This window comes from Pogona vitticeps, chromosome 4 (assembly GCF_051106095.1).
Source record: "Pogona vitticeps strain Pit_001003342236 chromosome 4, PviZW2.1, whole genome shotgun sequence".
Lineage (NCBI taxonomy): Eukaryota > Metazoa > Chordata > Lepidosauria > Squamata > Agamidae > Pogona > Pogona vitticeps.
This window is the reverse complement of record NC_135786.1, coordinates 74,686,748-74,709,290: the sequence shown is the minus strand read 5'-3', so window position 1 is coordinate 74,709,290 and position 22,543 is coordinate 74,686,748. Positions and strand designations below refer to the sequence as shown.

Genomic DNA, 22,543 nt, shown 5'->3' with positions numbered 1-22,543 from the left:
TAAACTCTGGTTAATTTAAAATATGGCTAATAGAAACAAATGTGACTCAGTAATGGCAGTTTACAATATTGGTTGTTTCCACTAGTTAAAATCATCCAGAACCTCTCAGATGATAACAAGAGACAAGTTAAAAGAAAACAGAAGTAAATGATTCAAAACATGAGCTTGTGGCAATAGGGAAGCAGGAGGATGGAGAGGACATAAGTCTGACAACTGTTTAGGTTTTCTCTTGCAGCCTTAAATTATGGTTCAGCATTATGTTTGAACCAATCCATGATTTGCTAGTCAGCTCTTCCTGTTTACTGATTAATATGATCCATTGTTTTTTATGTTGAAAAGACAATAATGCTGGGAAAGGTGGAAGGCAGCAGGAAAAGAGGAAGACCAAATATAAGATGGACTGACTCCCTAAAGGAAGCCATAGGCTTGAGTCCACAAGAGCTGAGTGGGGCTGTTATGAATAGCACATTTTGGAGATTGCACATTCAGAGAGTCAGCATAAGTCTGGACTTGATGGCAGATAACAATAACAACAGTTTTAGGCTAGAATAGACTAGATGTTCTGCTACACTAACATCCTGCAGCATGTTGGTCACCTTTGTGTTTGTTAATTTGTCTGAAACATTTCTTCAAATTAAAGAATATAAATGCGTTTGCTATCTGCTCTTATGATACGACAATACTGGAAAGCTGAATCAGGGCAATTCAGCTTTGCTGCAATTTGATTCACAGCCTGTATTACATCTGAAATCATAGTTCGTGCTCATGCAGTCAGCCCCTCTTCTTTCCTTCCTTCCTCTGGTTCTGCCTCTACCAATCTGATGGGGAACTGACAAGGGTGTAAATATGGGCCACAATAATGATGATCCAGCAATAATGCAATAGGGTGATTTAGCACTTATCTCATATTTATAAGAATTTTTTTAAAAAATATAGCAAATAAAGAGGATAATTGCGGGAGATGAAAGAATGCAGGGGCATGTTCCCTGATCCTGAACATCACAACCCAACGACCTACATCACCAAAACACAATTTGTAGACATGACTCCCACATTTTCAAAAATGTTTCACAACTAGAGATGGGAGTATTTGTATTTGTATATGAATATGAAATATCCCTGCATAGATGGGAATAATCAGGGGCCGGACTGTCCACTCATGATTTTGCCACTGCTGCCAGCTCCGTGGACCCTTCCTATCGCACCGTTGTCCACAATCGATTACCCAGTCCTGGCAGGAGGCAGGATGACAAGCCTCTCTGCTAGGTTGGAGAGTGGCTAATCCATTGCAGAGAACAGAGCGATAGGAAGCCTCCACAATACGAATACAAATGTGCCCATCTCTGTTCACAACTAACCATATGGGGAAAAGCCCATTCAAATTGTTTCAGCTTGAAAAAGTAGAAGCTCTCCAGTGGTGGAGGAAAAGAAAACTGTCTGGGGAGCAAAAAAAAGCTGGACTGATTTGAACCTGCTTTTGCATCAAGTGGTGAGTAAAAAATACTTCGCATTCACCCATTTTATAAAGGAAGCAAATCCTATGCTATTTGACCATTTAGTTGCAGCCTTAGTGTCTCATAAAAATGTAGATGTTTCAAAATTCTTAGAATGTGATGAAGTAGCTCGATTATATAGATGCTTAAACATTTCTCATACTAGCAACCAAGGCTAATGTTTAAACTCAAGACCTAGGACAATTTGAACGACTCAGGCAAAGGTTCCCCCTCTGGTAACGAGGCTTTTTATCCCTTTCTTGTTGTGTTTCTTGGTCACATGAGATGTATATCTGTGTGAGTGTCCTAATGTGTTTCAATGTTACTGGTTCTTTCCCTTCCATTTCAATTGTTATGGCCAGCTACACCACAGTATCAATTTGTTTCATCTCTTGTTTTATGGGGTACTGAAGCCCCTCAACATTTTTTATTTTTTTTAAACAATACATTGATATATTGGGTATTTCCTGATGGGCGGAATTCAACTCTGTTGCACAAAAACCTCTGGAACCCAGGACATCCCACAGGCAGTGTGCTGCTTGCCAGACAGTAGGTGGAGTGCTTGTGCTTTAAGCCTATTGACAGAGGTTTATTAATGCATTGATACTCTAGCTACAGAAAAATAAAATAAAATAATATATAGAAGGGCAGCCATGAGGCATTAAAGGTGGCCCCCTTCCCCGGTGAATTTGCCTTGAAGATGTATTGATAGGGTTACACACATGTTGTACTGCTAAGAGATATATCAAAACACCACTGGAAGAAAAAAAAATAGAGGCCTCTAGGTGAGGGGGAAATGTTCCTCAGTTACACTGCTGGCTGGTAAAATGATTCACTGATGGCCGTTCATTGTGTGACCGGAAAGTTATGCTCCAATATAATTGGGGGATAACTGGGGAACATTTGGCTGGTTTGACCACAGCCTTAGAGTATAATCCTACATATATTTGTTCAGCTGTAAGAGCCACTGACTTCATTGCAGCTTATTCTGAGGCAAAAGATATATAGGCAATATATACATATATATTTGAGGAAATGAGTTTTGGTTGCAACCCTATATGTATATAGGGTTGCAACCAAAACTCATTTCCTCAAATATATAAGTGCTTGTGGATTTCTGTTTACTTGGACTGTAATTTCTAACCAGTATTTTTTTTTCAACATTTAAACAATTATGTAATTTGAATGGAAAGAGAATTATTTTTCTAGATTCCAACAGATGGCACACAAGACCACTACTCCAGCTTTAAACTCCTCTTCAAATAAATATTGTAGTTAAAACATTATGGTTTCATAAACACAGCCAGGACATGGCTTGCACAATGTCTCTGACTTAATAAAAATCTGGTTTGGTTGAAATACAAAACCCTGAAATGTGCATTGTACTCTAACTCCTGGAGAATTCAGGTTCAATATTGGTACTAACCACTTCACACAAACCACTTTTCAGAGAATGTATCATTGTAAATAAAAAACAAAAACACCACACCATTTCATTTCCCTTTAAAGGTTCCACATTAGGTTCAAATTTAGCAGTTCCGCAGAACTGCTAGTATTCTGGTGAATATTGCAGAAACAAATACAAATGTGGGAAAGGTATCCAGTTGACAGGCTCTGTACTGCTTCTGTTGCTACTCAGCTGGTGAAACAATCTGTATTGTGTGGCATATGTATTGTGCACATTGACCCTGGCATCCTACAAATGCACAGCATCTTCCACAACATTTCTGCACTTGAAGGTGCCTTTTTATTGGCCCCAGAATTTCATCTTGAATGATGGCAATTATTTTCCAGCTCTCTGATCCCTCTGTTTCACTCCAGGTCTCTGATTCTATTGATTTCAACAGAATAGAGAGTAGATACCTTACAACATTTTCCCCTGTTGAATCTTTTCTGAAGCTTGCATCACTATTACTTGATCTGCAGCTGCCACATTCAGGGATGCTCTAGCTGTGGTTGTCATGTCCTGGCAGAGGACTACATTAGATAACCCTTAAAATTCCTCCCAACTCTGCACTTCTGTGATTCCTACCATGTTTCTTTGGATACAGAGTTAAGGGGAAATTCTTTCTTATGGTGAAGTTGAACCCTACATGCACCCTTTCTTGTTGTGACTGCTTTGAGAACAATCTGAGGCTCAGGAACATGGAGCTTTGTAAAGTTAGTTGTGAAAGGTAACTTGCTCCCATTAGTCATTATAGTATTCAAAAACAGAATCACCTGTAGATCAGTGAGTTAATACCCAATCTACTCCTGTTCATCTTCTACCTAGAAAAGCTCATTAGGAAAGAAATTTGGATTGAAGGAGTTACCAGTTCCTAAATCTTAATTTACAAATAAGAGTAATGACTAAGATTCCAGTTTTTGCATTCTGGCCATGTCCTTCTGTGGGGCTTAGGACCCCATTCTAGATAGGTAGGTAGAACTTGGGGGAAAAAACTAAATCTCCAAAAATATTGTGGTAGTCTGAAAAAGTAATGTTTTGAGTTCTGTCAGTAAATATGGGAAGCATATCAATCAAAGCCAAGCAACTGTATGAAACTAATTAAGATCACTGTGCTCAGGATTCAGATTTATGATCCTTTGGGCTCCATAATATTCCCAGAATATCTCTGCCTAAAAAAATAAGGGTGAGAGTGGAGAGGAGACTTGCTGAACTATTTCTTGAGCACTAAACCAGAACAGCTCAAGTAATTCTAGCCAACATCATGATCTTGCTATCTGCAGTTCAGAAAGGTACAGAACCCATTGCTTGAAGACGCCAACATGTTCATGGCAAATATGGACACAGGGCTGTGCATGTGAATAAATGACACCCTAAACTGTAGAGAAGAGAAAGGACAGGGTTGCCTATAAAAGAGTGGAGCAATGATCTCAGGGTATAATGAAAGTATAATAACAGTTTTAAAATGTATTATGCTTGTACAGTTACTGCTGGGGGTGGGTGGGGATAGGATGTCAGATAAAGGAACCATTATATGCTGTGCATCGTGCTGCAAAATGTCTTGCTTGCATGGCTCATTCCCTGAGAAAAGGTGCAAGTCATACAATCTCTGTCTATGATACCTACAGAAAACATCAGTGATTCCCCAACTCCACCCTGCCAATTGTGTGTTTATTTGTGTGAACATACACACATTCGGCCCTATGGACTCACAATCCTACTGCTTCTGACAAGATTATTTAATGAAGCATTCGAAATGTAGGATTCTACACTGGTCATTTCCAGTGTGCCTAATTACCATCCCAAGCAAACATGCTTTCTGTACAATCCATGAAGAATTGATCTGCTCCTATGTCCATCACATTTTAATTACATGTTACCAAAATGCACAGTTGTTTGTTTAAAAAAAGCATAGAAACAGCAGCTAAAATAAGAACCATTCTGTGAAAGAGCTGCTACAAGACATTCTCAAGCTGTCCTCAGTGTTTTCCTAACCTCCCTACATGGAAGCCATAATAGGTGTGCTGGGAATTGGTGCTGACTTGACAGTGAGATGTTTCCAGCCCCTCTGTAACCAAAGTGATTTTCTGCTCCTTTACTAAGCAGAAATCAAACATGAACTCTTTCCTTAACTTTTTTCTCATCTAACAGCCTCAGTCAAAGAAACACAAGAAAAACAGCAAACCTCACTGAGTGGTTTGGGTGAACACAGCTGATATTTTGAAAGTAAATTTGGTTTTTAAATTAATATATACTTCTTTGTGGTTTTGAAAATACTTTTTAAGTGCTTAAAATAAGATGTATGAAGGCTACAACTTTATCTTAAGTGGAGGCAAAAGTAGCTAAGATTCGTATTTTTTATTCCTGTTATTTCCAGAAGTAAATCAATTATTTCATGGACATTCTTACATCAACTTTAGTACAGTCCTATTAAATACTAAATATTCCCATTTGATATCTTTTCTAAAAAGTCTGTCATCTTTATTTGCATACCATAAATATTCCAAAAAACGAATTAAGGATCTTACCTCAAGAATTTGGTCACCAGCCCAAAGTCGGCCATCTCTAGCAGCTGCCCCTTCTTCGTAAACTTCATGTATTACAATAGCATCCTAAAAGAACACATGAATTACAGATGAATGCTTAGAAATAAAAAGTAATTTCAAGCATGCAGTCTGCAATGCGGAGCAAAAAGGGAAAAGGCTAATTCCATTAGAGCATTTAAACACTTCCATTACAACATACGTAAATCTCTTAACTATGGCCACACACTCTTTAGGGGGTTGCCCAGCCACTTACCTCACAGGGCTGCCACTTTCTGATTTTTTTGGACTGCAGCTCCCAGAATTCATCAAGAATTTCCATAGGCAGAATTCTGGGACGTTGCAGACGAAAAGCTGCATTTTACCCAGCAATTAGTGAAACATGGGCATCTGTTGCCATGATGCTCCTTGCAAGAAGAAGGAAACTGTCCAACCTCCATGGAAGTCACAAGGTTTCATGGGATATTGCTGTCCATCAGGATGTATAGAGGATGCCTCTCAAATAAGATGCTCTGTAAACTGCAGTCTTTTGGCTGCATCTCCCAGACCTCTGTAAGGGGCAATTACTGGAGAATTCTGAGAGTTGCAGTCCACAAAAATCTGAAAGTTCTATCCCTGTCATCTCATTGCCACTCACAGTGGCAATGTTTAGATAGAACAACCCTAACCCTTAACCCTGATACGAGCTGCATAGGATCAGTGCTAATACTGGCAACATCTGATCAGGTTCAGATTCTTGTTTCAAATTCATTTTAAGAGGCAAGTCTGATTAGTGATATCAACTCTGGTATGATGCTCAATTTTACCTCAAGCATGATTAAGAGACAACACTTTCACCAGCTGTTAGGGCCCCAAAAGGCACTTTTTTTTGTTCCCATCACCAGTGTGTTCCCATCCTCTGAGAGAAATACTCTTCTGTAATTCTAACCTGAGACTTTTTACTGATATTATGCATGGACAGCCATTTGCTCTACATGAATTCTAAGTCAACCTGCATTTTAAACCTTCTTAACTTTTATGACAGAAGTTAAGCAAGGCTGTTGGGGATAATGATTCTTTCTACACCTTCATCGGGATGTTCAGCGTTAATTGGGAAATGGATGCTTTGTACTGACCATCATTGAGTGAGTGAGTTTTAATTCACAAGATGAAATGAAATCAAGAATTTTTAAATTAGAATTTACATGTACAAAAGACAGTAATAGAAAAAGAACAGAGTAATAAACAAAAAAAAAAAGATTAAAAAAATCTAAATTAGGCCCTGTACTAAACTAAACCCTCCCCCCCTTTGGAGTAAGAGACCCCAGCCTTGTTAACCCCTCTACTCTCCCCGGTTTGGTTTCCAATGTATACTAAGTAGATACACATATATCATAAACTTTGCCCTACACTTCTATCTTCGTCTGGACCCAAGAGTATATTAGTTCCCAGCTTTGTTATACATAGTCTCTTGATTGTTCCCGTAGTGCTTCTGATAGAGTGTCCAGTTCTGCTATATCCCATTGCTTCTTTAACAACTGTTCGCTTTTCCATTTTTGGGCCCAGAGTAATCTAGCTGCTGTGAGTATATACATAAGACAATGCTTCAATTTTTTATCATTAATTCCTGATATGACATTCAGTAATGCCATTTCAGGTTTTATATCTAATTTCTGCTGGGTAATTTCTTTTACTAATTCCCACACCTGTGTCCAATAATTTTTGACTTTTTCGCATGTCCACCACATATGATAGTAAGTTCCTGCATTTTTTTATACACTTCCAACATATATTGCTGTTACCCTCTGACATTTTTGCTAGTCTTACAGGTGTATAATGCCATCTGTAGAACATTTTGAGGATATTTTCGCTAAGATTTACTGGTTTAATCATCTTATAGCTTTCTTTCCACATCTTAGTCCAATCATCAAGATCTACGTTGTATCCAATTTTTTTTTGCCCATTTTACTGTTGTCTCTTTCACCCTCTCATCCTGTAAGTCATATTCTAATAGGTATATGTACATTTTCTTAATTATTCTTTCATCCGTATATATCCACAGTCTATCCATCTGAACTTTGCCCTCAAAGAAACACACAGTCTTATCTTTTTTGTATCTTGATTCTAATTTTACCATTGACCACCAATCAACAGGTACACCCATTTTTTAAAGCTCTTGTTTGTCCTTTATCTCCTGCTCTTTAGTTAACAGATTTTCTTATGTGGTCAACATTCCTTTTTGGTTCAGGGCTTTTAGTGTAAATGCTTCTATAGGTGCCACCCACAATGGGATTTTCTTATAGGGTTGTGCTTGGGCCTTCCTAATGATATGTTCTCCAAACTGTGAGTGTTCCTTATGTCTCCCATACCATACATATGCGTGCCATCCCATCTTTATATCATGTCCCTCTAGTTTCATAAGTCTTTGATTTTCTAAGGAAATCAAAAAATTTATTAGTTAATCTATATACTAATTTCCTCCCAAGAATGGAACTCAAGGATTACAGATATTATTACTAAGAATGAAAAATACAGGCTGTTGCTCTAAAGATGATTGAAATGATATATACATGCTGGCAGGAATCCAACTGAATTATGTAAATACAATGGTGTAAATTTTAGCAGCAAATTGCCACTGGTTAAGAAGCTGGCATTTGCATTTCTTGTTGCATGCCTAGACCTGCGGCTAGTTCGTGACAAGAAATATAATCACAAACATCTTAACTAGCAGTAATTTGCTACTGAGATTTATCCCTCTGAAATCACTCTAGTGGATGTACTACAATAATGACCATTATGAGGAGCAGACAGCCTTAACAGAATTTTTAAAAAACCACACAAAACTTTAAACAATGTATTTGTATTATTTCTTAGCAGCAGTTCTGCTCTTTGAATGCCAAATATCTACTGTTACCAAACTGGTCAGGTTTGTACAACACCCCTGAAGAGTCCCATTTTTGCCTAAACATGTGTGTGTACACCCCAGACTGTTTTGACTGGAAAACCTGTCAGGTTCTCAAAGTGAGCTAAGCCCTCAAGAAGAAATAACAGCAATATAGCTCTAAACCACCCCATTCGAAATTCCACAGAAGACATGAATACCCCAGCCAGAGTCAACTCACAGAATAGCCCTCCTGTAGAAGCCAGATTAAATCACCTTCTTTGTTTTTATGTTAAAAGAATTATCTAGAGCAGTGGTCCCCAACCCTGAGCCTGCAGATGTTCTTGGACTACAACTCTCAGAAGACTTCACCACCACCTCTGCTGGGCAGGATTTCTGGGAGCTGAAGTCCAAAACATCTGGAGGCCCAAGGTTGGGGACCACTGATCTAGAGGTCTTGGAAACCAAGCATCCTAGAATGGTCTGTATCTCTTCTTCCTGTCCAGTCAAGCAACCCATTCAATGCCCATTGTCTCTCAATTAGCCAGGTGAAAAGATAATCACCATCTTCATCTTACAATTGCAGAGCTGGAAAGGATCCTATGGATCATCACGTCCAGCACCTGTCAAGGAGGCACAAGTGGGGAGTCAAATTCCCATCCTCTGGCTCTGCAGCCAGATATCTAAACCACTGAGCTATCCAGCAGTTTTAATGATCAAGGCAAGACAGGTCATATGACTAACAAGTGGCCAGATCACTAGCCAGCCTGACAAGAAACCAAAGTAAGTGGGATATTTAAGGAGTAGTTCACTCCCCCATTGTGTTTCCATTGCAGAATGGGAATTTGAACCCTGATCGCCAGAGTCCTAGTCTATCACTCTATCTTTTTGTATTTCTATCTCACTGATTTTAATCTGCTTTACAGTGTGATCTGACTTCAATACTTTTTGTTCCAAGGCAGCTAAATTGCTATTATTATTAACTAATAATTTATATATTAGTTATTTCCCATTTTTCCAATAATGAATTCAGGGTAAAAAGCACAGATTTCCTCTTCTCAATTTTATCTTTGAAACAACCATGGGTAAGGATGGCCAGGATGAGAGAAGGCGACTGGCCCAAGTACACCCTGTAACTTTCATAGCTTCAGTAGAGATTTTACCAGTCTGGATGTTCAACTGGAAATAAGGCAGATTAAAAATTAAAAATTATAGTAGTAAACTGGATTTCTGTACAAAAAGAGAAAAGACCAGCCAAAGGGTAAAATATTACCAATGTGTAAAATGTTACGCACATCGTACAGCAAAACTTTAGAGAATAATTTAGGGTTTATAATGAATAAAGTGAAGGCCTGAATCACTTCAGGTTGCATCAATAAGCAGTAACAGTACTCAGTGCCTTTAAGACCCCAGTAAAGAGTGTTACATACAGCACTGATGTTACCTGTCTGTCATGGGTTTGGAGGGAAAGTTCCATCCTATGGGGAGTGGAAGGCGGGACATCAGGAGGAGGGGCTGTACTGTATATATATGTGATGCATGTGTGGAGAAAGGAGATGCTGGGATGTGAAGAAGCAGCAGCTGGGAAGAAGAAGCTGGTGTGGGAGTCTGTGTGTCAGACAGGGTACTACTGTGTGTCAGAGTACCAACCTGATAGGTTCAGGTGTCTGTTGGTTAGCCAGAACTGATAGGTTCAGGGTCTGTGCTTCAAGTTAAGGGTTCTGTGTGAACCAAACTGTGTGTATGTATGAGTGAAACTAAGCCACGTTACTTTATCTTATTCACCTGATTATTTTATTTTCCCTGTGTGTTGTAGTTAAATAAACCTTATTCTTTTATGTGTTTAAAAATCCATCCCTGGTCTGTGTGACTTCTTATAGGGAATGGTTGGTGGCAGCTTAGTGAAAGTGTGGCAGATCCCAGTAGGTCTGGGTTTGTCACATTGATTGGTGTCCAGCGTGTGGGATACGACTGGTCCAGTTGTCCAGTGGTCCAGCAAAGCCTTGGCAAGTGTGCCCAGAGCAAGGGGGGTCTAGTCAGGGACAATCTGAGAGCACGTAGGTAATCTTCTAGGTGTACCTCACGGGGGGGTGCACTAGTAGAAGAACGTGTAACCTCAGATTGGAGACTAGATTAGGGTGCTCTGAGGCAGCCTGTTTTGGCGGGAAAAAAGCTGAGGCAAAACTGTATAGTAACAGTGATCTAGCCTGCCTGCTGAGAGGCCCAGCAGAGGGGGGTAGGCTCTGGCTCGCAACTGTTGCAAGTTAAGTGCTGAAGGACAGCAGCATTCTATAGGGAAAGCTGGTTCTGAGGCAAAAGGAAAAAAAAAAGTGGTCGTTTTATTTTGAGGCTTGACTTTTTAAAGCAGCCTGTTCTGAGGGGGGATTATGCCCTTGACTCGAAGCCAGATGGCAGAAATGGGTGAAGTGAAAGACCCCCAGGTTGACCAAGGTTCTGAGGATGAATTTGGCTCAGTGCAAGGTGACAGCACGGGAGAACAAAACCCAGAACTCAGAAAAATACTCATAGCCCAACAGCATGAACTGAGGGTGAGGGAAATGGAGGAAAGGGAAAGAGAGAAACAGCGGCAATTTGAATTAGAGAGAGAGAGAGAGAGAATGGAGAGGGAAGAAAGAATGGAGAGAGAGAAAATTGCTCTGGAAAAAGAAAGAATGGCGTTTGAATTAAGAAAATTGGAAATGATGAACCAGAACAATAATAACAATAGGGATTCTGAGGGAGGCCAATTGTCTAAAGCTGACCTGAAGAAATTCCCTGTGTACCACAAGGGAGATTGTCCTGAGGTGTTCTTTTCCTTAGTGGAAAGAGCGTTTGTGGACTTCTCAGTAAGGGAAACTGAGAAGATGACCATCATGCGATCTTTAATCAGTGGTAGCCTGGCTGAGGTCTATGCCGAGATGCCTGAGGAACTGATGAAAGATTTTGCAGAGTTTAAAAAACTGGTGTTTGCAAGACATGGGATAAATGCGGAACAGTTGAGACAAAGATTTAGGTCAATCACCAAAAAGCCAGAGCAGACTTTTACCCAAGTGGGGGCCCAATTGGTGAGGCTGCTTGAGAAATGGCTATCTCAGGAGGGGACAGAGACCTACGAGCAGCTTAAAGACTTGATAGCACTGGAACAGTTCTATTCAGTCCTGCATGGGGAATTGAAATTCCAGGTGAGGGAAAGGAAACCAAAATCTGTGGTAGAAGCAGCCGAGATCGCAGATTTTATTTCGCAAATAAGAAAGCCCTTGGGTGAGGGGAAATCTGTAGGTAAACCCAAAGAAACCTACAGCAAGTACTCTCAGGGACCAGGGAAAAACCAGCAAGGGGGAGGGGCCCATGGTGAAGGGAAGCCCTCAGACATGAAACCAAGACCTCAGGTTTTGGAGGGAAAACCAAAACAAGATGAGAAAGACTCAAAATACACCAGAAAATGCTATTTCTGTCAGGGAAAGGGCCATCTAATCTCAGAGTGTGAGAAATTAAAGCAGCTAAAAGGAATTGTGCCTCAGGATTCTAGTGGAACCAAGCCAAAAGCTGTGTTCTGTGTCCAGAAAGAGCGGGGCTCAGTGTCACTGAGGGAGCCTGTTGCCATGGCGACTCAATCTGGAACAGCTACATCTGCTGATCAGGCTGAGGAAAATGGTCCTCTTGTAGAGGTCAGGCGCTGCCTGTTGGTGAGAACAGATTCTCAGTTGTTTGAGACAGCAGGGGTGGACGTAGGAATACTTGACCGTCAGTATAGGGGGCTGCGGGACACTTGTTCCCAGGTAACCCTGTGCCATCCAGATATTATTCCTAGGGAGTTTATAATCCCAAATGAGAGCATGAAGGTGGCAGGGATTGAGGGGCAGATAATCTCACTGCCAGTCGCGGAGGTACCTGTCAACTTTCAAGGCTGGAGGGGAGTTTGGCGGCTAGCGATTTCATCGACTCTGCCAGCAGCCGTGCTCGTGGGAAATGACCTGGCTGAACATGTGAAAAGGGTGCTAGTGATTACACGTTCACAAGCCACCACGGGGACAGTTCAAGGGGGTAATGATGAGCCAGAGACGGAAGCAGAGGGGAGTTCAGAAGCTGTGGTGGAAACCTTAACCACAGACAGCAGATTTGGACAAGAGCAAAAGGCAGACGCCACTCTCCAAAAGTGTTTTGAACAGGTGACTGACGCCCAGCTAACACCTGAAACCCCAGTGAGATTTCTGGAGAAAAAGGGGATTTTATATAGAGAGACCCTGAGGAATATCTCAAAAGGGGGAGATGGGATCAGAAGTCAGCTGGTGGTACCTGAAAAGTATCGCCCCATGATCTTACAAAGGGGGCACTCTGACATGTTTGCTGCACACTTAGGGGTGAACAAAACACAGCAGAGAATCACACAGAATTTCTACTGGCCTGACATAGGGAAGCAGATCAGGGAGTTCTGTAAACAATGTGATGTGTGTCAAAGGCAGGGGAATAACCGCGACAGGACCAAAGCAAAGTTGTGCCCTTTGCCTGTGATTGACACTCCGTTCAAATGCATAGGGGTGGATATTGTGGGACCTTTGCCCAAGGCCACAAAGAGGGGGAACAGGTTCATTCTCACAATTGTGGACCATGCCACAAGGTACCCTGAAGCCATACCCTTGACTAACATTGAAACTAACACAGTGGCAGATGCTTTGGTGGGGTATATGTCCAGGATGGGATTTGCCTCAGAAATAATCACAGATTTGGGCGCATCGTTCACATCAAAGCTCATGAAACGCTTATGGCAAATCTGTGGAATTAAGCACAAGGAAACCACTGCCTATCATCCTGAAAGTAATGGGTTAACTGAGAAGTTCAATGGGACTCTAATGCGCATGATTAGGGCTTACTTGGCAGAGAATCCAAACAATTGGGACCAGAAGCTGCAATCCCTTTTGTTTGCTTATCGATCAGTGCCACAAGCCAGTACCGGGTTCAGTCCATTTGAACTTTTATTTGGGAGAAGGGTGAAAGGGCCCCTTGATTTGATCAAGCAAAATTGGGAGCAGATCACCCAGGATGACCCACAAGACGTTGTGACATACATAGACACCTTGATGATTGACCTAAAGAGAAACTTAGAGCTAGCAGCAGAGACCCTGCCAGCTCAAAAGGTCAGAAAGAAAGCTGGGGATGACCAGGAAGCCAGGGAGAGGCACTTTAATCCAGGGGAGGGAGTGCTTTGGCCTAGGCTCTGCAGAGAGAACAGACTGCAGCTGGGTAGCCCAGAAATAAAAGACTTGGGTCACATGGTAGGGGGAGGAGTGATAAAACCCCTGGAGGCCAAAATAGAAGCTGTTCGTGATTGGCCTAGACCCAACACCAAGAAAAAGGTCAAATCATTTCTTGGGTTGGTGGGCTACTACAGAAAGTTCATCCCGAGGTTTAGCGAGATTGCGGCTCCGCTGACCGATCTGACGAGGAAGACGGCTGATGACCGCATCCCGTGGACCAGCGACTGTGAGGAGGCGTTCCAGAGGTTGAAGCAGGCGCTCATCAACTATCCAGTCCTGCGGGCTCCAGACTTCGACCGGGAGTTCATCATCTACACCGATGCGTCTAACAGCGGGGTAGGAGCAGTTCTTTGCCAGGAGGATGAGAATGGTGACCAGCATCCAGTGTCCTACCTGAGTAGGAAACTTCAAAAAGGTGAGAGACATTTGGCAACCGTGGAGAAGGAGTGTTTGGCCATAGTCTACGCGATCCAGAAGGCCAAGCCTTACATCTGGGGAAGACATTTTGTTTTGTGCACTGACCATTCACCACTGCAATGGTTAAAGACAATGAAAACCCACAATAGCAAACTTATGAGGTGGGCTTTAAACCTACAGGACTATGACTTTGAAGTGAAGGTGGTCAGAGGGTCAGTGAACTGTGTTGCTGACGCCTTGTCAAGAAGACCTGAAGAATGAAGACGGCGAAAGAAACATGGACTATGTATATATATTGATGACAAAAAGTTAAATGTACCTGGTTTTTTTGAATTTGGTTTGTATGAATAAAGGTAAATTGATGTAATGTATATGGTAAATGTTTAAATGCCTAATTGATATGGTTAACTTAGAATGTAAGTATAAGTAAGTATGATGTTGTATGTATAACTGTTGTTGTGTGTTTTATCCAGGTTGTTTTTTGGGAAAAAGCACCTTAGCTTTCCCCCTACAAAACAACTTATAAAGAGGGGAGGTGTTACATACAGCACTGATGTTACCTGTCTATCATGGGTTTGGAGGGAAAGTTCCATCCTATGGGGAGTGGAAGGCGGGACATCAGGAGGAGGGGCTGTACTGTATATATATGTGATGCATGTGTGGAGAAAGGAGATGCTGGGATGTGAAGAAGCAGCAGCTGGGAAGAAGAAGCTGGTGTGGGAGTCTGTGTGTCAGACAGGGTACTACTGTGTGTCAGAGTACCAACCTGATAGGTTCAGGTGTCTGTTGGTTAGCCAGAACTGATAGGTTCAGGGTCTGTGCTTCAAGTTAAGGGTTCTGTGTGAACCAAACTGTGTGTATGTATGAGTGAAACTAAGCCACGTTACTTTATCTTATTCACCTGATTATTTTATTTTCCCTGTGTGTTGTAGTTAAATAAACCTTATTCTTTTATGTGTTTAAAAATCCATCCCTGGTCTGTGTGACTTCTTATAGGGAATGGTTGGTGGCAGCTTAGTGAAAGTGTGGCAGATCCCAGTAGGTCTGGGTTTGTCACAAAGAGTACTGTGCCCTGTCCGCAGCAGCTGCAGTACAGATAGAAGAAAATGAGTGTCAACAAGTTGGGAAGGCTTTGGCAGCAGCCATTGTATAAAGATGCAAAACTTGCTGACAAAATCCACACCATGAATATTCCTATATATTACATCTGGAACAGTTATTTCTTACTATACAGAGAAGAGGCCATTTTCAGCAGTATGTTGCAGTGTCATTGTGGGCTGCCCCCAAAATGCTAATAAATATTTTATATTATTCTTCTCCTTAAATACTAAAATGCTTTATGCAGATTCTTTCAAAAAGCCTTATAACAATCCTATTAAGATAGCACACCGCTATTACAGTTGGAGGTGAAAGACTTGCTTAGGGCCATGTGACGAGGACATGAAGAAGGCATGGTCGATTTGGGGACTTCTCTGGATCTATTAAAAAACCACAGCTTTCTCTCAGAAACAAAGAAAAAGAAGTAAGTAAATAAAAGGAGTTTCCCCCCCCTTGATGCTTTCTCTTCTCTTTGGGTCCAGTCAGCAGCAGTAGCAGAAATGAGTATTTCAAGAAAGGAAAGGACAGGGAGAAATAAACCATAACCAAAGAGGAGGAAAAATTTTCAAAGTATTCTGAGGAAAAAAAAATCTTAAAAAATAATCCCTAGGAGGCACTCTGGCAAACAAGTTGCCTGGAAGCAGCAAAAGTAATCCAAACAAATGGGAACTCTCCCCAAACAAAGAAAATGGTAGAAAAGGAAAGGATTGAAGATGGAGGCATAGAGGCAGGCAGGCAGCACAATCCAAGATGGAGGGCACCAGAAGATCAGCAGCACATAGCAATCCCACCTACAGGAAAGAACTGAAGCAAAGAGTACTCCTCACTGGATTTCAGCCAATCCAAGCCCTTTTATAGATTAGAGGTCCCTGTTGCTCTAACATTCTGTTGTCACTTATATGTAGGGTATCCAGATATATGGGTACCAAAAGGATGTCATAGAAAGAAAAAAAAAAGAGGACAGAGGTGGATGTATTGAATGTTTCATTTGAATTGTTCCGGATTAAACCCGAAATCAGTACAATTTTATTACAATAGCTGCCAATAAACGTCTCTTAGTGAACCAACCAAGAAACAGTCATGTTAAAAAATAAAAATAAATTAAATGGAGGCTTTTTTTCAAAATACCAAAAAACATTATTTAAACAGCCAACTGTAACCAAACCCACCCCGGCCCGGCTGCGGGATCCCCTGGCTGCTCATACTCTGCACAGACTCAGAGGTAACCTTGCTAATTTGGATACCCAAACAAGGCTCCAGTGCAGGCAGGGGGAAAGCGGTGCCGGGAAAAACCAAACGAGGCAGCCTCCCCTCCCCCAAGGGTCATAATTTCAAGGCTGGGGAGTGTGGGAGTTGGAGTCCCCGAAAGGGACTTTGAACACATATAGTCCAGGCACTCGCCTTCCCCTCGATGTGCTCGGACACTGCTTGCTCCTGCCTGGCTTGGCAGGTGGCATTCCACTTGCGCTGTCACGGGGGCTGGGCAGGCATGGTGGATCGCCGAGCAGCCACGGTGGCGGTGGGAGGGGGTGAGGGCTGCGCTCCAACGTGGGCAGCAGGTAACAGGGGTGGGTGGGCGGGGGGAAGGAGTCCTTCCACCTCTCCCCCTCCCATCCAAAATTATAACATAAAATATACGAAAGCTTTAAAGACAGTTTAAAGGTTTTAATCTTTGCCTGCCGAACAGAGGACATTACGCTAAAAAGGAGGACATGTTCTCCTTTTGCCTGACGTCTAGCAACCCTACTTATATGCAAGTACTTAAAAAAAAATCACCCCCAAATGCCAAATCAGCACATCAAAGCAAAGTATTACTGCAATATAGTAGGCATTATGGTATTAAAATGCATTTTATTTCCATGTATTTTATATTGTATGTCTATGTATCTCCCCCAAGGCAGAGTGACAATAGAGGGCTTTGTTCATGCAAGACCCTCAAATGGTACATTAGATGGCATTCCTTAGCCACTGAACATTCTAAATAAAGTTCCTCTATATTTACTTGAATATAATCTTCTAATACAAAAATGTCTGTTTGCTCTAAGAAAACTTCTAATATTAGCTGCACTTTACAGTCCCCCGTAGTCCCATCTGGTCCCTATTTATTCAGCTTGCATATTTGTGCTTTTTTAAGTGCTAGAAAGTTCAAATCTGAAATTTCAATGGTACCATTCATCAGGATTACTTTAGTGCACAGTCAGAGAGACTTGGAAGTCTTTTGATTCTGCAATAATAAAACTTAAAGAAGTGAGATGTTTGGTGTAAAAACATATGACTTAAATATAATCTGTGTTTCCAGCAATCACATGGCAAATAAAGCTAAAATGATACTGAATTTGTTAAAAAAAGAAAAACAGCAGAGAGAGAGAAAAAAAAGAACTGCAGAATGGTGTATGAAAGAATCAGCAAAACTCATAAGGCAAGTTCTCTGGAAATATACCATAAAAAGTAAATTTATTGGAAGGTATTGTATATTCACTTGCAAAAATAAACTGCTTTAAAAACAATGTGATGTTATGGTAAAAGGATTAAGGAGCTTCCATTCCAAAAATGTATCCTGAATTTCTATGAGAATTCTTAGAAGTAAAATACAGTGGTGCCTCGCTAGACAGTTACCCCGCATGACAGGTTTTTTTTGCTAGACATTGGCTTTTTGCAATCGCTATAGCGATTCACAAAATAGTGATTCCTATGGGGGAATTTCACTGGTCAATGTTTGGTCCCTGCTTCGCAAACTGATTTTCGCTACAAGAGGATCTTGACAGCGCCCTCCGCGCTCGCAAACAGGTGTTTTCAGGACCTAAACTTCGCAAGACAGCGATTTAAACATCTGATTGGCAGTTCGCAAAGTGGCTTTCCTATGGCCGATCTTCGCTAGACAGTGACGATTCTTCCCCATCGGAACACATTAAACAGGTTTCAATGCATTCCAATGGGGAAATGCTTTTCGCTAGACAATGATTTCGCTAAACAGTGATTTCAGTGGAACAGGTTATCGTCGTCTAGTGAGGCACCACTGTACTGTATAAAAAGAAACTACGAGGGACTTTAAAGCACCCTCTTCCTCAGTTTCTGTTTTCAGTAACAAAGAATGGACTCATGAATCTTAGATATTGTGGGAACTGTGCAACCTAGATTCTGCATGTGAGAATCTGTGAAATGTATTACTTTTTGCCGCACAGAGATGGAAAAAAGAAAAAAACTTCAGTCACTTCCCTCTTCTTTTTGGCATTTTTAAAATAGTGAGTGAAGTGGCTGTGACAGCCATGTGAACAATTGCCTTCCACAACCAGAAGAGAGCCTGTGACCAACATAGGTGTTATAGTACAGTTCCCATGGTCACTTGCCTACCAGTTTCTAGTACTGGACGATTTGGAGAATTTTTTCCCCTGACCATGTGATACAACAGCCTACTTGAATTTGTCTGGCCCTTTTTGCTTTTTCTCTCTGCCTCTGCGGGCTTCTACTTTTTTTCATGCTGAAATGCTTAAAATGGACCTTTCCCCATGTGAGCAGCTGATTTGTTCTTGTAAAGACAGGGCGTGTGCTTGTGGGTGGTGATGTAGGCAGTTGGAGTGAAAGTGCCAAGAACAACTTTCAAATACTGCCACCTTTTTCAGAATCCTGAAAAATCCTTTCAAAACCAAATGACTTTACAAAGAACCAGAAAAGGATTGGCAGAGGTAGGACTGAAGGAAGCAAGGGAAAAAAGTGGGGCTGTGGGCTGAAATGCAATTGCCATTTCATTTGTGAACACTGAATTCCCAAATGGGTCCATAGTATCTGCTGATTCACTTATCCACAGTCTGAAAATATTAAAAATATTAAAAGAAAAATCCTAGAAATATATATTTCTAAACATGAAGTTAGCAGGATTAGCCATTAAAGGGTGGCAGAGACCATGTTATGTATAGTGTTCAGTATTAAAATAATGTTCTCAATACTTCATGTTTTTCAGCAGGGTGGGCCTTGGAAGCAATCCCCTGTGGATATGGGGATCCTAATGTATATACAAACATGACATGGTAGGTAGTCACACATAAATTTATACATACAGGCTCCAAACAGGCAGAACTGTCACATCACCCACCCCAAACTTTCAATGGACCGGATTATGTCATGTGTGTTGAGTATGCCCTATCACTAAAACACCACATGGAGATTTTGCATATCATTTTAATAGAGGACATAGTTCTGCTTCTCCTGTGTGAGGAAGGAGAAGGAGAGAACCACGGTCAGCCACCATGCCAAAAAGGCTGTGTTGGCTGGAGGATTCTGGAAGTTGTCAGAGAGGGAGGAAGGGAGGGAAAGTTAGAGATCCAAGCTCTGGTTCTGAAAGGATTACAGCTCAAGAATTTGCTCTTGATTTTAGAATTATAGACCTCTATAGCAGTCTCATTAATAGCTTGTTAGATCTCCCGCCTCCTTGTTTTCAAAGCTTAAATTTACAAGGCAATAGGGAATAAGTCTCATTTACAAACTGCAAGGAAAAGGTCATCTTGATAGACAGGTTTATTTTTCATTAAATCAAGTGAAGGGAGGACAGTCCCACAGCTGCAAGTTTTTGTTTGTTGTCAGCTTCACTCATTAATAGGAAGTCTTTAAATAGGCTTTCAATACATTGGACCTCTATTAAAAACTTGCACCCTTTTATGCAGGGATCAGCATGTCAATCACATCCAACTGCTCTCATACTCCCAGGTAGTTGCACATGCACTTATGTGAATTATGTCCAGTTGTATCTTTAGTCCAGTTGTATCTTTAGTCCGGGGAACTGAAACCTAAATAGAACAGCCCCAAACTGATTCATTTTAGATGACACATTTACTCTTCTCTCCCAGGATGCCTTGCGGTTAAATTACTCAGAAGAGAATTGGTTTAATAGTGTTGAAGGAGAGGCTGTGTGTAGGCTGAGGTCTATGCTATTAGCACAGATGCAATGAAGGGCACAGGTTGACATCTGTTCCCCTCCATAATAGAAGTGAACAATTGCTCCAGCTCACATGCTCACTGAGGTGGCAGAAAGACTGGTAAACAGACAGATATTTCACTTCTCCCGGACAGACCTGACTGCTCAGTAATCAAGCCTAGTTTTGCAAAATCATTCCAGCCACAGGAGGAAACTTCTATTCCACATGTTGACAATAAAAGCTGGGTTTTTAGAAAACAAACATTATTCAGCATTGGAATCCATACATCTCTGGGAACTTTTTACACACCTTCCTAACAGCCACATCCATTGTTAACCATTACAGTGACAACATGGAATCTTCAAATTGACATTGAGATTGAAGTTTTTGTAAATATGTATCACCCAACCAAGCCAGGAAGTGAGACTGAAGAGCCTAACACCGAGGGAGGCCCAGAAGGAAAAAACAAGAAACCGGGCCTTCTCAGCAGTGGCTCCTCCTCTCTGGAACAATCTCCCTCCTGAGATTCGCATGGCCCCCTCCCTGGGCATCTTCAAATGCCAACTGAAAACCTGGCTGTTCAAGCAAGCCTTCTCTCCATCCACTGCCTGAATTTTTGTTTATTGTATTTCTTCCATCTTGGACCATTGTGTTTCTTAGTAATACGTTGTCATTTAAAACTGTACATTGTTATATACTATGTTGTTACCCGCGCAGAGTAGTCTATATGGCAAGATGGGCAGGCTATAAATATAATAAATAATAATAACAATAACAATAATAAATATGATTTTCTGTATTTGAAGTTATGTTTCATTTGCCAAAAGCCATCATATCCACCATTTAGCCACTTATTTGTAAAGAACATTTAAATAAACCTAAAAACATAACAACTATGTATTTTTTTTTTTACCAATCCAGATGATAATACCAATGTATTATTTAACATAAACAAGGGAAATGTCAAATATGAAACTGCAGATCCAAGCTGTATCATATATACAAGACGGTCGTGCTACAACATGTTTAGCTAAAAGAAGAGTAGGAAGAAATGTAGTTTATAATAATTAAACATTAATAGCCGGTTTTTCTCATACATACTATTTTTTTATAGTTGTACAGTGGTGCCTCGCTTAGCGAGGTTAATCTGTTCCGGATTAACCCTCGCTCAGCGAATCCATCGTTAAGTGAAACAAAAAAGTCCATAGGAACGTATTAAAACTGATTTAATACGTTCCTATGGACTTAAAACTCACCGTTCTGCGAGTTTTGTCCCTTGCGGTGGCCATTTTGGATGCCTCGTTAGCGAGGCAAAACAGCGGTCGCCATTTTGTTTTAGCGGCGGCCATTTTGGAACCGCCGATCAGCTGTTCGCTATGCTTTGATCGCGTCCGCGCGATCATCGCATAGCGAAAAAAGCCCATAGGGGCCATCGCTGAGCAAACGCTCCAGCGATGGCCCGGGACCCATCGTTGTGCGGATTCATCACATAGCGAAGCGTTCGCTATGCGAGGCACCACTGTACTTATATGTTTATTTTGCAGGGAAGGAGACTCACTGTCAAGTCAGGCGTAAGTCGCACGGGTAACTTAACTCAGACTCAATGTGTGTCTGTGTGGGGGTTTTAATGACTCTGACTTGACTTGTGACTCAGAACTCATCCACCCCCTTCTTTTTTTCTTGGGGGGGGGGAACACTTGTTTTTAATAAGGACTCAGACTTGGCATTTGGGACTCAGGACTTGGTACCAAAGATTTGGACTCAGAGTCGGGACTTGGACCCAGAGACTTGCCAACATCCCTGCTATATTGTGCTGATTAGCAGGGCTGAAGAGCACCAGTGGATTCAGGAGACATGGGTTGCAACACCACTTGCCCATGGAAACTCACTGGGGGAAACAGCACTTGCAACACTAGTTCTGAAATATCTCATACATTTTTGAAAACCTATTATGTCACTTTAAATCAGATGTGATTTGATGGCATACAACAATAAAACAAGACTGGATGACTGAAGCTCGTTGCAGATACTTCTTCCTTTCCTATCTCATTTCACACTACAAAGGTGGCACTACAGAAATATATATGATTGTCAGATACTATCACTGCTACTTATTATTTTCTTTCTTTTCCTTCTTAAAACACAATCTTTTTTCTGATTACCGTTTTTTCTACGTCCCTTCTTGGATGCCCACCTTAACATGGTGAAGGAGCCTGATGGTGGCAGCAAAGCTAAGAGCAATGCCATCAGGAGACCAGACTCCATTACCAGCCTGGACTCCTTGCAGGGCCATCCAAGGCAAAATGGTCATAGCTGAGACTCCAGATAGAGATGCATCCATCCCCCTCGAAGAGTAATGACCACATCAGCAGAAGAGAATGGATAGTTCCAGTTGCAACGGTACAGCAATTAATGGGCAACAGCAATAGCTGATAGTATCGCTGGCAAAAAAAGGTAGCGGTGGTGACACTCAAGCTAACTTTTGTTGGTACTGTGCAGAAAGTGGCAATGGTAAACCACTAC

General features: G+C 41.4%; 1 protein-coding gene across 5 annotated transcripts in view; it reads right to left on the bottom strand.

Moving 5' to 3' along the window:
• PATJ (PATJ crumbs cell polarity complex component) overlaps positions 1–22,543 on the bottom strand; it is a 219,626-nt gene that overhangs the window by 23,425 nt on the left and 173,658 nt on the right. For all 5 annotated transcript variants that reach the window (XM_072997719.2, XM_072997722.2, XM_072997721.2 and 2 more), the window contains one exon: positions 5,466–5,549. In XM_072997719.2, coding sequence (XP_072853820.2) covers positions 5,466–5,549 — 84 coding nt within the window. The remainder of the gene's footprint in view (positions 1–5,465; positions 5,550–22,543) is intronic.